Here is a 15,833-nt window from a genome sequence, read left to right on the forward strand (position 1 = left end):
TTATATTACTATTGTTACAATTATTTTTAGTTGTTGTAATACATTTTACTACTTTAGTGTTTTATTTTAAGATGTAAAGAATCGCTTAGGTTTAAAGGGAACTATTACAAACAAAAAACATTTTACTGAGGTTCCTATTAGTAAAATAAGTAAAGGATTTGTTTGTTTATGTTGTTTATGTTATCTTTAAAAAATAAAAGAAAGAAAGCTTTAGAAACGTAAAATTGCTAAAAAAAAAAAATATTGCTGTAAGTAATTTAATAATTTCACTATATTAAAAACAATTTAATAAAAATAAAATTTCTAGTAGTATTTTCACCATCAAGCCTACAATCCATGTCATCCAGTCCATAAGGGGGCAGCACTGAGACATGCCTGAGTTTATTTGAATTCAGTGATTTTTATCACTAACTGCAGTAAACCACCAGCAGTCAGTGTTTGGGTTAAATGCTTTTGTGTTTGCGCGCTAGAAGATCGCATAGAACCCAAACAGAACCGTTCGGTCCGGCGGAAAAATGCACCCGATCCGACTGTCGATCCCGTCGTTCCGTTCGGAGAACAGCTCGGCGGAGAAAGGATTCACGGTAAGATCAGCGAAAACCTGCGTTGGTGTCTCCATCTAAAAATCACCTTTAAACCTGACCGAGCTGCTTCGTAGACTGCATCAGTGCTCACACGCGATTGTTTTAATTAGTCTTTTTAGCAGAAAATCGCCTCCTCAGATGTGATTTCATCAGGTTTTCTCTCTGTAAACATGTCAGTTTTCTCCATTTAACATGCTGACTTTTGGCAGCGTTTAAATTAAAGAGCCACTGCACTTTTAGACAGCCTGGCGATATCTAAGATTTTTCTTTCTTTGTTTATTTCTTGTGGGCAAGTTTAAACCATTTCACCTGAAATCATCACCACAATTCAAAAATAACTCAGAGAAATTAATTATTTCAAACAGGTGGTCTGATTTTGGGACTTTGACGATCTGGAGTTTAATTGTGCTGTTGTAATATAGAGTGGACCAAGACTTTGATGGATGTGTAAATAGGTAATTAAGTAAATAATAGGAACCTCTGTAAAATATATTTTGCTTTTAATACATATTTTTATATAGTTCCCTTTAAATAAAAATGATTCTTTACATCATATAACAATTATAATGCAATTTGTCTCTTTACATATCCATGCAATGTATACTCTTATTAATACTCATAGAAGATACTAGGCATTTAAAACTCTGGTCTGCACTTTGACTAGGCCATTCTGATACATAAAAATACATTGATCCAAACCAGGGATGTGAAACCTGTGACTGGAAGGCTCTTATAAAACCAATTACGTGTTTCAAGATGAAAAACGTAATTGGAAAGCAAAAAGAAAAGATTATTTCAGCAGTACTAGCAGCATATTTTTTATTCAATACCTGCATTGAATACATGCAGGAGAAGGACACCAATGGTACAAAGCTTTTAAAAGCAGTTTAATTCTTTATAGTTTCAAACTATGAGCTTTTTATATTTAAGATTCTGTCCAGAGTTTTATCACCAGCTCCACTGTCACTCCACTCATTGTGGTAGAAACAGTGACGTCTGCGTCGAGTCTTTTAGGGAACAATCAAGCAGAGTGAGGGAAGTAGACGACGTGTTTGCTCAGAGATGCTAACAGTCACTTTGACAGATCAACCCCTCAGAAATGGAGACAGATGTTTCCTTTCTGTTAGCTGCTAACTGCTGACCAAATCAAAAGTACCCTCCGCAAGAGGAAATCACTTCTTTTTGTCTTTCCGTCAGGTCTTCAAAATTGACGTGCTGGTGAAAGGCAGACTGCACAGTGTTGAGAAACGCTACAGTGAATTCCACGCTTTGCACAAAATGGTGAGATCCGGGTTTCTCTTCATGACTGTGTGCGTTTTTTATTTTGTGGTGAGGTTTTTGTGCTCAGATAAGTAACCATAATATCAGAAAAAATATATGTATGCATAAATATGCTTCCACATCCAAAGGTGATGCTGTCCATTTCAACAGCTAAAATGAAACCTCAAACCTTCTTCTTGGCAGTATGACAGTCTGTCTCCATTAGATGTGCACATTTTTATTGCCTGACCTTTAAGCTATTGCTCGTTTTAACAGCCTCATTGTTGTTTTAGCTGACTTAGTTGTCTTATTAAATAGTCTATTATCTTCTTTTATATTTTTTACTGTATCATTATCATGCATTTTATTTCTTTTAGTTGCATTTTAGTTTAAAAGCACCTTGCGCAGCATGAAATGCTGGTAATGTCCAATTTCTTTTGCAACAGTCTGTAACAAACGGCTTCACAATGCAGTCTAAGCTCTCACCCCTTCCTCTGTACTGTTCTATTTATTTATCGGTCGTCATTCTTGAGAGTGCAACTCCACTGATTTGAGTGAAAGAATGAATTTGCAGAACCTGATGACGTGCAGAAGGATCTTGAGAAATTAGAATATTAATGAACATTTTGTGGTTTACTAAGTGAAACATGTTAGATGAATTCACTGCACACAACAGTTTTTTTTATTTTTTTATTTAATTACAGTAATTTTCCACTTGCAGCTAAAACGCAACATTTAAGACTAGAATGCAACATCAAAGCAATACAAAACAATTGGCAGAAATGTGAGGTTAATGAAAATTATGCTTTATACTTGAAGGTTTTATTTTTTTGTTTTTGTTTTTAAAGGCAAGCAAGCCTCATCAAAGGCACCAATTCACTGAGTCTAAATAAATAATTGAGTCTGGTTCTAAAGGTAACCTGCTTTGTATTTAGAAATGTTCCTTTGCTGCATTTAAATGCTGAGTGGAAACTGTTGACCTGTTTCCCTGTTCGCCGCACGACTCAATGCCACGTCACCGTCTTCTGCACATTTTCCGGCCTCTTTTGTGGGGGAAAGTGGATGGGAGTCAATCAACTGTTCTGGGCAATAAAATCAAACAAATTAACAGAAGGATGTGTTTTGTGTACGTATATAAAAACAAAAACACTGAAAAGGAGAGAAACCGCGGCAGCAGGCCAGCTGTAGTGACAGAAATGGTCTTTGTTACTTGAATATTTTCAAGTTTTCTGAAGGAAAATAGTGGAGCACACATTGTTAAACTTGTCTGCCCTGACATCCAAGAACTTTAAACTCAATAAACTCTTTTTAAAAATATGTTTTATGCTTTTGAAGCTCCAAACAACCCAGAAGTCGCCTTGACTCCCGATCGAGACATACGGTCCACTCTCTCCTTGAATGTTACATTTTATTTAACTTTTTGTATGTAACACATTGATAAACAGTCATTTTAACACAGCTAAGGTGTGACAGAGATTTTCTTTAAGTAACAAAGCACGACCTAGATAGAAGATTTAAAGCTTCATTCAAAAAATCTAGCACAATTCTAAGATTATTACAACTATAGAATGCAAAAAAGAAAATGGTGTTACTTTAACAATTTGAATCCTTTCAGCTGAAAAAAAGCATAAAACCTCCTGAAATCCCTTCGAAGCATGTCAGAAACTGGGTCCCTAAAGTTCTGGAGCAGAGGAGGCACGGCCTGGAGCTCTACCTGCAGGTAGACTGTTTGCTTTTTCTGTCTGCTGTCCTAACTCATTGAGCAACTTTGTTTCTGCATCTTGGCGTGGTGCGCTCACAAAAATGTCCTTTTGTTTTTTTTTTTTTGTTTTTTTGTTTTGTCAGACTGTAATTATGGAAAATGAGGTCCTCCCAAAGATATTCCTGGATTTCCTCAACGTCCGCCATTTTCCGTCAGTGCCAAAAACAGAAAGCTGTGGGTGAGTTGGAACTGCAGGTTGGCTTCAGTATAGAAAAATAGAGCAATTTGTGGCAGTTTGTGTTTGTGGGACAGTTTTTTTCCCAGACTCTTGAACGACTATGTGGTCTGACTTCTTTCTTTCATGCTTTTCAGCTCCTTTGACACAGAATCAATGGAATCAAGGTGAGTCATTTAGAGTTTCCTCCTTTCGCATAAATCAGCAGGTCATGTGCTCGTGTTGCTTTTCACCCAGATCGTGCCTCAGTTCAGCGTGTTGGACTTTACCCCGCTCACTTCTCTTTTTTTTTCTTTTTGCTCTTTTTCAGTAAACTGTCCCATCAGCCAGTGGTGGTTTATCTCAGAGATCCATACCTGCTTCCTTCTGCACACGGTACGCTCAGATGACACAATGACCCACATTTACTCACAGTGTTGAGAAAAGTATTTTTCCTTACACAGTGAAATGTGTAAGGAAATGTTTCAAATCATAAAAAAATAAATAACTATTTGATTCATGAAAGGGACAATGTTCTCTAAAATTAGTCTAAAAATCACATCAACCAGATGGTTAAAAACAACATTTATAGAATTATAGGCCTCAGTTAAAGTCGGTGTTTACGATTCATGAAAAAAGAAAGACGGAGGGCAAAAATGGCTCCTATGAGGGAGTTACCAAGGAAACCCCCCACTGCTGACAGAAAACAATGAGACGTTTTGTCTCACGTACACCAACAGCCATCTTGATGATCTTTGAGTAAATGCGCTACGGATTTTAGAGGCAAAACGGGAATATTTTAGGCGTGTCCGTCTCATTTTATACAGCATTATTTCAGAAAAAGAGCATCAAACTGAAAATCGAACATGGTGTTCAACGTAATCGAATTGAGAGATCACTTAAAATTATGAGTTTCTCTGATTTTACTCTTTATAGCTCTATGTTTGAGTCAAATGAACATTGTTCTTTTATTCTATGAACTTCTGCCAACATGTCTCCGAAATTCCAAACAAAAATGTAGTATTTATTTGCAGAAAATAACAAATGGTCAAAATAATGAAAAAGCTTCCAGTAATGCAAAGAAAACAAGTTTATATTCGTTTAGAAACAACAAAACGAATGTTTTAACTCATGAAGAGTTCAGAAATCAATATTTGGCTCTTAATTTTTTTTCAGAACTGCATATATCTGAAACGTGTAACAAAAAAGCAAAATTGTAAGGTCGTAAACACTTTCTCCAGAATAAAAAGGCATTCAATTAATAGACAAAAGCTGTGAAATGATATGTGCATTTTTTTTGGCTCACCTTGCAATTTTTTCCCTTATCAGATACCTTTTCCAACGTTGTGATTGAAGGCGTGGTGGACGGCGTTTTCTACCCCGATTTTCAGCCGAGGTAGAGCCGCCAGGAGGAAAATGACGCGATGCGTCTCACCAGCTTCGTTGTGCACCAGGAAGAACGTTTAAGAACATAATTTGAACCTCTTTTTTTTTTTTTTTTTGCACAAACATACATCAAAAACTCACAAGTCTTCTACTTTTTTTTTTTTTTTACTAAAATGAATTGCTGGTCTCTGGATAACTCACTACATTTTATGCATTAGCACTAACTTATGTTTTCCTCCATATTTCATCTGATTTTCACTTTAAATCTCAATTTTAAAATGTAAATTATACGAGAATTAGTCTGACGGGTACATTTAAATAGCTTTGGAAAAAGGTGAACATTCTCGGTAGTTTTAGAGTTAGATATTGGAATGATAATAAAAATAGGCTGGAAATGTTAGTGAACGTGTCGTATCTTGAAGATAACGACGTTTGAGGGTTTGAACAAAACCTTTGATGCATTTCTTTTTGGTCGCAAAGGAGCCGGTCGAGGGCGAGCAGCAGCAATAACGTGGCTGTGGCTTCATTCTGGTCACACTGACGCATTTAAACAGATTCTGAAGTGATGTGTATCCTTATTTGTAGTTTTTTTGTTAAATGTTTTCTCAGATGCCGAATGATCTGCTCCGTTCCAAGCAGTCGTGAGCTTGGGATCTTTAAAGAAGCACGCAGTTTGAAACCAAAACTGCAAAAGCTTTCACTGTGTGACGTAGTCTGAGTAAATTAAAACTTGCCTTTAATTAGAAATGACCATTATACCAGCAGTGTGAAATTAATGGTTTATGACTCATTACGTCACACAGAGCCTGTTACATAAAAATCCCTTATTAAATATCGACGCTCCTGGTAAAATATGCGTAAAAAGCCTTAAATTAAATAGTTTTTGTGGGGAGTTGTTAATCCTGGCGTGCTACTATTCACTCCAGTTTTATAAACCCTTTAGCTTTTCCTCCGACTTTAGAAATGTTGAGTTTAGTTGAAAACCTATGTTACTGTATCAAACACACATTTGCCTTATCTAAACGGCATCCTCCTTTGAAATAATTACCTTTTAAAATTTCCTCCAGACTCTGATTAACTTAAAAAAACGTTAATAAAGAATGCTTCAATTACATTATCTTTACTAACATGAGTATATTTTTAAAAACGATCCTTACGTTTCCCAGGTGTATAACTCTTTAATGTTTTTTTAGCCTCTGCTGTTTGCATACAGGATTTATTGAACCTTGATGGTACCAAACCTACGTGGCATCAATTTCAATTACTCACCAAGTTTCCACTTTTTAATCAGATCCATAAAATTAAACTAAAGAATCATGTGTTTGTGGTGCAATTACCTTATTTTCCGTTAAAATTTTTTACATGAACAATAATAAGACTTATTTATTGTGAAAGGAAAACAATACACAGCCTATAGAGATAATCATTTGAATAATTAGTTTTTTGTTTTTTTTGTAAGTGATCTATGCAAAACTATTTCAGCTGAAAAACTAGTTTTGAGCCGTTGCTGTGAAGCTGCTTCTGTAAAAACGCTGTCCTGGTTAAAGTACGATTTCCACAAAGAGGTTCTTGTTTCTACAAAAACCTGAATCATTTTCTTTTTTTTATTCCTGAAAACCAGCATCTAACACTAACTCCTTCCATGTTACATTAAAAATGGGAATATATCATTAACAGGCCAGTTGTGAAGGTATTAATGAAGTGGACATAAAGGGTGCTTTGTTTTAACATGTGCAATATAAGACCAGACAACTACTCACCGTTTTGTAGATGTAGATTAAATCTGTGACTTTGTTTGGACAGTCGTCAATAATCAGTTTTTTTTTTTTTCTTGGCTGGATCTTTATTTCTTAACATTGAAGCAAAGATCTCTTTTAATTAGTAAAAGGAAGTTAAGTAAAATCATCCACTAAAGATTCATGGTGAATATTTTTATGTATTTATTGTGTAACTGAGTGTAAATGTCGTATCTGTGCCATAATGTCAGTAAATGCTGAATCTACACTAATGAAAGCTTTGTAAAATACAAACACTAATAAAATTATGATTTACAAAGTTTTGTCAGACCTGATTTTATTAAATAAACACATTTATCAATACAGTTTTTTTAAAATGATGCCTTACAATTATTTTTACATTTATCATCAAGTTTTTTTTTTCCCCTCACATTTTGGTAAAAACTCTTAAAAAAAAGTTAAAGCTGATGAAACATAAAGACATAATACTCATTCAGTCTCATGCTTTCCCATTCATAGTCTGGCATGTTTATGAGTTAATCTTCCAGCAGATGAAATAATAATGGCTTTGTGGCAGTGACATCACAAACACAAACATACAGAATATTGGTTTTGCTGCAACGTGTTCTCTGTAGGGAGCTGAAATTTAAGAACAAAGTATTACATTTGGAAATAACCTGCAATGCTAATTTCTTGAGAGCACTTTCATTGCCTGGGCAGAGAGGACCCAACCCGGTAACAGTCCAGCAGTAACAGATTTTACAGGAACGCGTGATTCAGTACCAGGAGTTCATCCTCATCATACTTTTTGTTTTGATAAGTTTTAAAGTTCTGCGTGACCAACTTCACGTTTGAGCGTCTCGTCCGGCTCGGCTTCTGCTTCAGGTTCCTTCATGTTGGCAAAGGCTACTTCGCTTCTCAGCTGCTCCAGAGGAGGGAGACCCACCGCCAGGTTTCTTATTGCAATGGCTGTCATCAGAAATCTACCAGACAAAGGAGCAAAAATTTTGTTTTCTAGTGTTGCAATAACATTTTCATTCGGTCGTTCAGCTGATCTTAAGTCAATTTGATTCAAAAACATTCACCATCTCAACATGCTTTTGTGTCGTGTTATAAGTTCAATTATTTCATTTGCCATAAGGGTTTAATTACGGCATTATTATCCATCCATCCATCCATTTTCTGCTGCTTATCCGGGGTCGGGTCGCGGGGGCAGCAGCTTCAGAAGGGAGGCCCAGACTTCCCTCTCCCCAGCCACTTCTTCCAGCTCCTCCAGGGGAATCCCAAGGCGTTCCCAGGCCAGCCGAGAGACATAGTCCCTCCAGCGTGTCCTGGGTCTTCCCCGAGGCCTCCTCCCGGTGGGACGTGCCCGGAACACCTCACCAGGGAGGCGTCCAGGAGGCATCCTGACCAGATGCCCGAGCCACCTCAACTGGCTCCTCTCGACGTGGAGGAGCAGCGGCTCTACTCTGAGTCCCTCCCGGATGACCGAGCTTCTCACCCTATCTCTAAGGGAGAGCCCAGCCACCCTGCGGAGGAAACCCATTTCGGCCGCTTGTGTCCGTGATCTCGTTCTTTCGGTCATGACCCAAAGCTCATGACCATAGATGAGGGTGGGAACGTAGATCGACCGGTAAATCGAGAGCTTCGCTTTTTGGCTCAGCTCTCTCTTCACCACGACGGACTGGTACAGCGCCCGCTTCACAGTAGACGCTGCCCCAATCCGCCTGTCGACCTCCTGCTCCTTTCTTCCCTCATTCGTGGACAAGATCCCCAGATACTTAAACTCCTCCACTTGGGGGAGTGGAGTGGAGGAGTGGAGGCATTATTATATTAAGGTAATTAAGTCTGAGTTTGTTAACTGGAACTTGAATGTTTCATTACTTGAGATAATGAAACATCCGGATTTTTTTGACAAGAAAACTGGTTTTAAATTTCACTTTTTAAAAATACCAGGAAAGCAGAATCTCTATCGTTTCTTTTCCCACCTTAGCATTTCAAACAATTTATCACAAAACATCCTGAGACAAAGAGAGGTCAAAAAATACTTCTATGTACTTTCCAAGAGTGCGTAGGAGCAGTGTAAACAGAGAGCACGTACCCCCTCCGTATCGTGTAGTACTTCTTAACGGCGAAGCGATCCAGTCGCTCCAGCACACCCGCCTCCCTGCGTTTCTTCACCTCCTTCATCCGACGCTGCCGCTTCAGGAACAGCTGCACGACGGGGTCGGTGGCGTTGACCTCCGCCTCTCTGTCGTCATCTGCCGCCATGAGAGGCTGCAGCTCAGGAGGGAGAGGCTCGGTTTCTGCGCAGAGAGAATCATTTGTTGTGAATGGATTCAAGTAGCAACAGTTTGCTCCTCGTTTAGCGACATCTCTGTCCCCAGAGAAAAGTACCAGGAACATAAGAAACTTTAACAGATGAAATTAAAGTTTTAGCCTGAAAGAAAATTTGGCAAATACTGCAATATACTTGATGTGTTCAAATGAAACTAACAGCAGTTTTATAGTATAATCCAAACTAATAGTTTTTGAGGTTGATTTGATGATATGTACCAGGTTTTGGTTTTTTTATAGCTCAACATTTTCTTGTTGCTTCCTCTTGGTCTGCACTCCTTCGAAAAAAAGGATTTGAATCTCTTTTTACCAAACCAATATAAAGGTTAAAAATAAATAAAAATAAAACTAGTAGCCTGGCTGGCTGGTTTTTACCAGGCTAGTTTTATAGCATCTTCTCGTCCGACTCGTTTTCACCTGTTCCATTGCGAATGCGCTCTTGAAGCTCCTGCAGCTTGGTGAAGTTCTGCAGCAGCACTGCCTCTGTGGTGTTGACATAGACGTACATGTAGCAGGAAGGGCTCTCGGATACGGTGTACACTTTATGATAAGCCCCTGCAGGAACCTGCAAACACATAAAGGAAAATAAAAATCTAGGAGAGTCATACCAATGTTGCTTTCTACTCATTTATACAGGTTTTTGTTCTTTCTCTTCTATTGCCACGCTTTTGCTTTTTTTTCCGCAGTCCACCTGCCTCCTTTCTGACATTTCAGATTGCGTTTGCACATTTGGAAAACTTTCAGGTGAATCACTGAATGCATCAGCTGGAGACTCGGTCTGTTTCCGGAAACTTTTAGCAAAGAAAGGCTTCAGCTTTCTTTGTTAAAATTAGCTTGGAAAAGGACAGACAGGCAACACAAGCAGTCAGAAGAAGCTTAAATAGTCATTTTACAATACCCTCATTAACAGCCATTTCCCCTTTCTGAACATTACACAGAGGATCCCTTTTGTAAATTAATGCTCTTATTTTATACTGAATATAACACGACTTCATCCTGTACGTTTTCCATTTCAAACATGTATTTACCAGTGCACAGCAGTTCAAATTTTTACTTGAGTTGAAAAGTATTTTGATCAATCATCCCTACAAAATGTTTAAATCTTAATTTAATTCAATGTTAGTGTCTGAAAACATTGAGTATTTATCAAACTCTTGATGGCGATGCTGTTGAGCTGTACCTTTATCTGGTCACCAGGCTGCAGAGTGTGGTTCTTCTTCTCCTCCACTATCTCTACATTCACCTGCCCCTGCAGCACATGGATGCTGGTGTTGCCCAGGTCTTCACTCACAAAGTTCTCCAAATGGAGACCTGAGCCGTAGCAAAGACAGCAGTTAGATAATCGCTGCTTTACAACAGAAATCAGGACAAAGAAAGAGAGCATCAACCTGGAAAATCCGCAATGAAGACGATCTCAGTCTGATTGTCCAGACTTCCCTCAATCTCCTGGAACTTGGTCCTCCAGGGTGAGAGGTCAACCAGCAGGGGCATCAGCCACGGGTTTGGTTTGAAAGGTGACCACTCGGCCTTCACGATGTCCACGCGAGGATCAAAGATCCTGACAGAGGAGAACATGGCGAATTCAACCCTCGCACATTTTCCCCCACTTCATAAAACATCCGACGTCCCTCCTACCTTTGCTGGAAACGCTCGTTGATCGACACCCAGATGTCAAAGTAGATTTCAGGATGAGAGATGTTGTAGCGTGGGAGCAGGCCGCTGAGACAGGTGGCGTACTGCTTCAGCATGTCTCCGTGATCTTTCCAGCGGCGACTCTGAGTGAACACCTGAAACACAGGCGGATTATTCCAGAAAGCTTTCAAACTCCCAATAGTAAGGGGGGAAAAAAAGCTGATAGATAAACCCGTAGTTTAAAAAGTGATGTTTAGGTGAGAGGTGATTACTTTTACTATTGTGATTGATCTGCAAATTGCAGTTTTTTTTCATCCTTTGCTTAAGATTTTAACATCTTACAGATAAGATTCACTAATATTGTAGTTTGAGATCCAACATAAATTAAAGGATATCACTATTTATGCATCAAAACGGTATACCTCAGGAGTTTCATATAACTTTAAATGTGTATCTTCTTCAACACACCTGAATCAGTTACCTAGATTAGACAGAACTCTGTAGAGACTGACTGAATGGTAATATATTGATTTGCCATTACGGATTACAAGTGTCTCTTTAATGTCCACTTTTAAAACATTTTTTTATCCCTCAGCCTTTCTTCACTTTTAGTGTTTTATTTTATTGTTTACTTCATATTTATAGTAGTAAAGAGGTAATACAGTTGTTTTATTCAGATACTTTGGACCAGATGCAGATGTAAACTTTGCAAGGCAGCTTTTTGACACCTTTTCTCTCGTCCTTTTCAACAGTTTTTATGGACCAAAATAGTGGAAGATTTTAGTTTTAAACAACTCATTGGATAGAGAAGGAATATGGCTGGGCAATATGGCTTGAAAATAACATTTCTGATTTTTTTCATACCAAATTTGATTTTAATTTTACCCAAAAAAAAAATCTTGATTTCTTTTCTTGAAAAGAAATTACAAATGCCCAAAAATATTTTCAAACACGCGCTTTTGTTTCAGTCATTCTTTCAGTGACAGAAACATTCTTCAGTCACCGACGTTCTTCGAGCTGACCTGAATTCAATGTCCAAGTAAACAAAAGCTGTGTAACACGCTTGTCAAACAAGACGGTAGGCACTGGGTGAGCTGACATCACTCTGGGCTACGGAAACCTGAGGAGTGCTTATGTTAAAAAAAAAATTAAAAAAATAAAAAATTCAGATTTTCCAAAAATTAAATCTTCAGAAACTGATCAAATTAATTCATTGCCCAGCCATGTAGAGCAGTAAAACAATAAATAAGGATTTTTAGTATGTGGTTAAGTCCAATCTCGACATTATTCTAAGTGCAAGCGTGATTATTTGTTTTCCTGGTTTCTCACCCCCGGGTTCAGATATCCGATTTCCCCCGTTTTTCCGTCTTTGTAGGTGATCTTCACATGCTGATGGCTGCGGGAGTGGACCATCATGTCCCAGGAGTAGCCATACAAACCATTAGTCCAGTTATTGTAGCCCTGAGTCCAAAAAAAAAGAAGAACATTAGAACAATTTTATTTTACACCCCTTTGTTGTACTTAATATCACATGCATGAAAGCGAACACCCATGTTTTCAGCTTATCAGAGACTGAATGATAAGGGTAATCGTATTTCAAAGTTTTGACAATCTGAGTTGCTGTTTATAGTGAAACAATGCCATGTTTCCCTATCAGGAGGCTTTTGGTCACTGGGAAAGCAAGCTGTCCACTCAGAAATGAAACTAAAACAATCTAAGGAATGATTGCAAGACACTGAGAAGACATACCTGTGTGATGAAGTGTGAATAAGGCATAAAAAACTGCTCGGCTACGTAAAGAATAGTAAAAACAGCTCCCAGCTTGTGCTTAAATCTCATTTTGGAAGCTTTTGCAGGATTTTGTGTCCCTGGACGTTCATTGCTGCTGTTACTGTCGGTTTCAGGGTAAAGGCAGGAAGTGCTGGGCTGAATCTCCTCTGTGGTGAACGGCAGGACTCCGCTGAGCAACGATGGGAAGCGGGAAAAGAATCTCCTTGGCCAATTAGCGTAGCAGAAGAGAGGACTGGTAGCCAACATCGTGTAGGAGAACATCCCTGAAAAAGGGTTACAGATACACGTCAATACACATCTGTGGAGGAAACAAAGACTTTACAGCTGTCCTGGGAGTGAATGAGGCAGCACACCGACCGATGCTGAACAGCTGAGAGTTCATGCAGTGGAAATACGACACGAAGAAAAACGCGACTGGCCGTGTGGCGTCAAAAAACAGCAAATATCCGGCGGTGAGATCCAGAATTAGACCGCCTCCGTGCACCACCAGCAGACTCACCAACTCCACAGGAAGAATCGCTCTGAAAAACAAAATCGACGTTGGTACAGCTCAGTAAGATACATGACATGCATGGCCTCGCAAAAGCTTTTCCACCCTGCTGACATTTTCGCATATTAAGTGAAAGCAGTGTTTAATCTGTGTCAATATGAAAAATACTTTCTGTCATCTGTAATTTCTTTTAAAAATGAGAAAGCACAATTTAAAAAAAAAAAAAAAAGAATATTGGAAATCGAATCTGGTATGAAAACAATCTGAGATTTTACTTTTAAGCCATATCGCCTAACTCGTAATAAGAACCACTGCATATTTGATTGCAAAATTATATAATTTATTAAGGATTAAAGCAAACATACTTGAAAGGATCAAAGAGCCAGTGGTGTGCCAGGTATGACATGGAATATCCCTCCACCCAGTCGGCATCCAATTTTTTAACTCCGGCAATAAAATATACAATAAAGATCTTTGAAAAATAAGAACACAAGTATCAGCAAATCAAATTGTCACAATAATTTTCACATAAAATCAGTTAAATGATGACTGAAGCAAACCTGTGTCCTCAGTAGGGTGTAATTCCACAGAGGAACATGAGCATTTCTTATGGAAGGCTTTCGTAATCCATCCAGCGACCTAAAAATACACATAAAAAATTTTAAAAACACTGACATGGAGAAAAGCATGCAGATTAATTCACAAGCAGTCAAATGAAGCTTCACATCACCAGTATCTGTTGCCGTCCATGATGGCGAGCTGAAACCCAATGAGACCGTAGAGATACGAGTGATTGTTCCAGGCCGTTTTATCCAGGAAGAAGATGTACCAGTACGTCGAGATGAACATGAGGCATGAGAGACGGTAGAAACAGCCCAGCATGATGCCCAGTGCCCCTTTAATTAAAAATAAACACACAGTTTAGTTAAATTGAGCAGTTAAGTACTTTTTAAAGGGGAACAGACTCCCGAGGTATTGAGAAGCTGCTACATGCTGCAGGAATAGTAAATATAATGACCGTATGCATTTGGTCGACTCTCTGCCAAGTTCTAAAATTATTTACACCTCACCATAAAGTAAAGGTGTAGAAAAAGTAAATACACCCTTTTTGTTTCCTCAGGATTTAAGAGAGGATAGTAGCAGGTGGGCAGTACTTATGAAATGCACTTAATGAATAAGAACTTTAGCAGATGAGGCCTTTTTATAAAAGCAGAAGTTTTAGCAACATACGGGTATGCAAATAAAAAAAAATAAAAGGAATGACCCTAGAGAAGCAATTGTTGCCACTCATCAATCTGGGAAGGGATCGTAGGCCATTTTCAAACAACTTGGAGTTAATTATTCCATGGTGACAAATATTATGCAGATGTAAAAACAATCGAGAGGTGCTGATCTCACAGAGATCTTCCAATAGATTTCCAATCGAAATCTGCTCAGACTGTAGTCTAGCCTCTCTTAATGGTAAGGTACCCACCGAGGAACATCACCAGATACACCACGTACATCCAATCCAGAGGGAGGGGCTCTAAGAAATTGAAAAGAGGAAAGCGGCACACGGGGGCCCCATCTAGGTATTTGTAATCCAGGTGGCTGAGGCCCCTCTCCTGTGTGACGTCTATAGCCATCAGCAAACCTGGACAGAACACAAGGTGTGAATACAGACTCTTCTTTGTAACAAGTTGAGATTTAAACAGCGGAGAGCATTGATTCACCAAACATGCAGCGGAAGATGCCCAGAGATGCAGGGTCAGTGGGTCGGTTCAGAAGGGCCACAAGGTTCCCCCAGGAGCTCACGTCCCCTTTCCTGAAGCCAAAGATTTCCTCCATTCTGCTTTTAGTGTGTGATTTCCCCACTTTAGGGGCTGCATCCTTCTTTGCAGATTTTTTCTCCTTGTCGGTGCCAACAAAAGCACCTATAAGTTGAATAAAGGAGACGCAAAGTCGTGGTTATTGTTTAAAGGCAAGTCTAAACAAGATCTGAATGGACTCATTGTGCTCCCTCTGTTCAATCGCAACAACCTGCCAGGTTCGTGTTCAGGGCTATATTTACACAAACATAGCTGGTGTTGAGATCCCAGCTTGTTAGGTGTTACTCTAACTGGTAATTGGAGTGAAAACAACAAACAGCTCTCTCTCTCTCTTTCTCTGTCGCTCGCTCTCTCTCTCTGTTTGACAGTCAGTGCTAACAGTAACCTCACCTGCAGTAGCGTCTCTCGCCTCCATGTTTTGTTTTGGGTTTTTGTAATATTCTGTTATTCTGCTTCGGGACAAGGCATGAGTCCTTTCTCTGTTCTTCCTGTCCCAGGTGGAGGTATCCTGCCAGAGGAATGTGGCGGACAAAGTTTACGTGTCACAGTACCACACACTCACCGAAAGGAGCAGAAGAGGGGAGGAGAGAAAGAGGAGAACGTTGTGGGAAGGATTGGAATGTTGTGAAAAAGGTGCTTCCTGCTCATTGGCTGATTTCACTGCTAATTCCGCCCTCTTTTACGTCACATCCTGAAAACTTCCTCAACACATAAATGTAAAATTATTTATACTCGAATGTTTAAATTTAGAGGGAAAATATTTTTATCAGCCTGAAAAGGAAATTATTTCTTTTTTGTATTTAAAATTAGCATATATTTTCAATTATTATTCATTTATAAATAAAGAGAAAATGTAAACTCCTTACCATTCTTAAATTAATTCTTAATTTTAG

General features: G+C 38.8%; 2 protein-coding genes across 2 annotated transcripts; one reads left to right on the forward strand and one right to left on the reverse strand.

Annotated features, from left to right (window-relative positions):
* The first annotated feature begins 359 nt into the window (after nt 1–359).
* On the forward strand, nt 360–7,201 carry snx24 (sorting nexin 24). The gene is made up of 7 exons (XM_008424104.3): nt 360–584; nt 1,782–1,865; nt 3,460–3,564; nt 3,690–3,784; nt 3,919–3,948; nt 4,092–4,156; nt 5,090–7,201. Exons 1-7 carry the CDS (start codon nt 516–518, stop codon nt 5,158–5,160), a joined length of 519 nt encoding a protein of 172 aa, XP_008422326.1. The 5' UTR covers nt 360–515; the 3' UTR covers nt 5,161–7,201.
* A 1-nt stretch (nt 7,202) lies between these two features.
* On the reverse strand, nt 7,203–15,572 carry ggcx (gamma-glutamyl carboxylase). The gene is made up of 15 exons (XM_008424102.3): nt 15,331–15,572; nt 14,845–15,045; nt 14,607–14,765; nt 13,863–14,028; nt 13,693–13,771; nt 13,498–13,604; nt 13,000–13,163; nt 12,601–12,905; nt 12,181–12,312; nt 10,855–11,006; nt 10,608–10,777; nt 10,400–10,530; nt 9,637–9,784; nt 8,984–9,188; nt 7,203–7,865 (listed from the first exon to the last, which is right to left on the reverse strand). Exons 1-15 carry the CDS (start codon nt 15,353–15,355, stop codon nt 7,706–7,708), a joined length of 2,304 nt encoding a protein of 767 aa, XP_008422324.2. The 5' UTR covers nt 15,356–15,572; the 3' UTR covers nt 7,203–7,705.
* Nucleotides 15,573–15,833: the final 261 nt, after the last annotated feature.

This window comes from Poecilia reticulata, chromosome 12, assembly GCF_904066995.2.
Source record: "Poecilia reticulata chromosome 12, P_reticulata-male-v2, whole genome shotgun sequence".
Classification (NCBI taxonomy): domain Eukaryota; kingdom Metazoa; phylum Chordata; class Actinopteri; order Cyprinodontiformes; family Poeciliidae; genus Poecilia; species Poecilia reticulata.

Excerpts from the sequence above, each read along its gene's own strand:
- snx24 (XM_008424104.3), top strand. The coding sequence starts at position 516 with ATGCACCCGATCCGACTGTCGATCCCGTCGTTCCGTTCGGAGAACAGC. Across the intron at positions 585-1,781 it reads CGGCGGAGAAAGGATTCACG|GTCTTCAAAATTGACGTGCT; the intron begins GTAAGATCAGCG and ends TCTTTCCGTCAG. Across the intron at positions 3,565-3,689 it reads GCCTGGAGCTCTACCTGCAG|ACTGTAATTATGGAAAATGA; the intron begins GTAGACTGTTTG and ends TTGTTTTGTCAG.
- ggcx (XM_008424102.3), bottom strand. The coding sequence starts at position 15,355 with ATGGAGGCGAGAGACGCTACTGCAG. Across the intron at positions 13,605-13,692 it reads ACACCCTACTGAGGACACAG|ATCTTTATTGTATATTTTAT; the intron begins GTTTGCTTCAGT and ends TATTTTTCAAAG. Across the intron at positions 12,313-12,600 it reads ATTCACACTTCATCACACAG|GGCTACAATAACTGGACTAA; the intron begins GTATGTCTTCTC and ends TTTTGGACTCAG.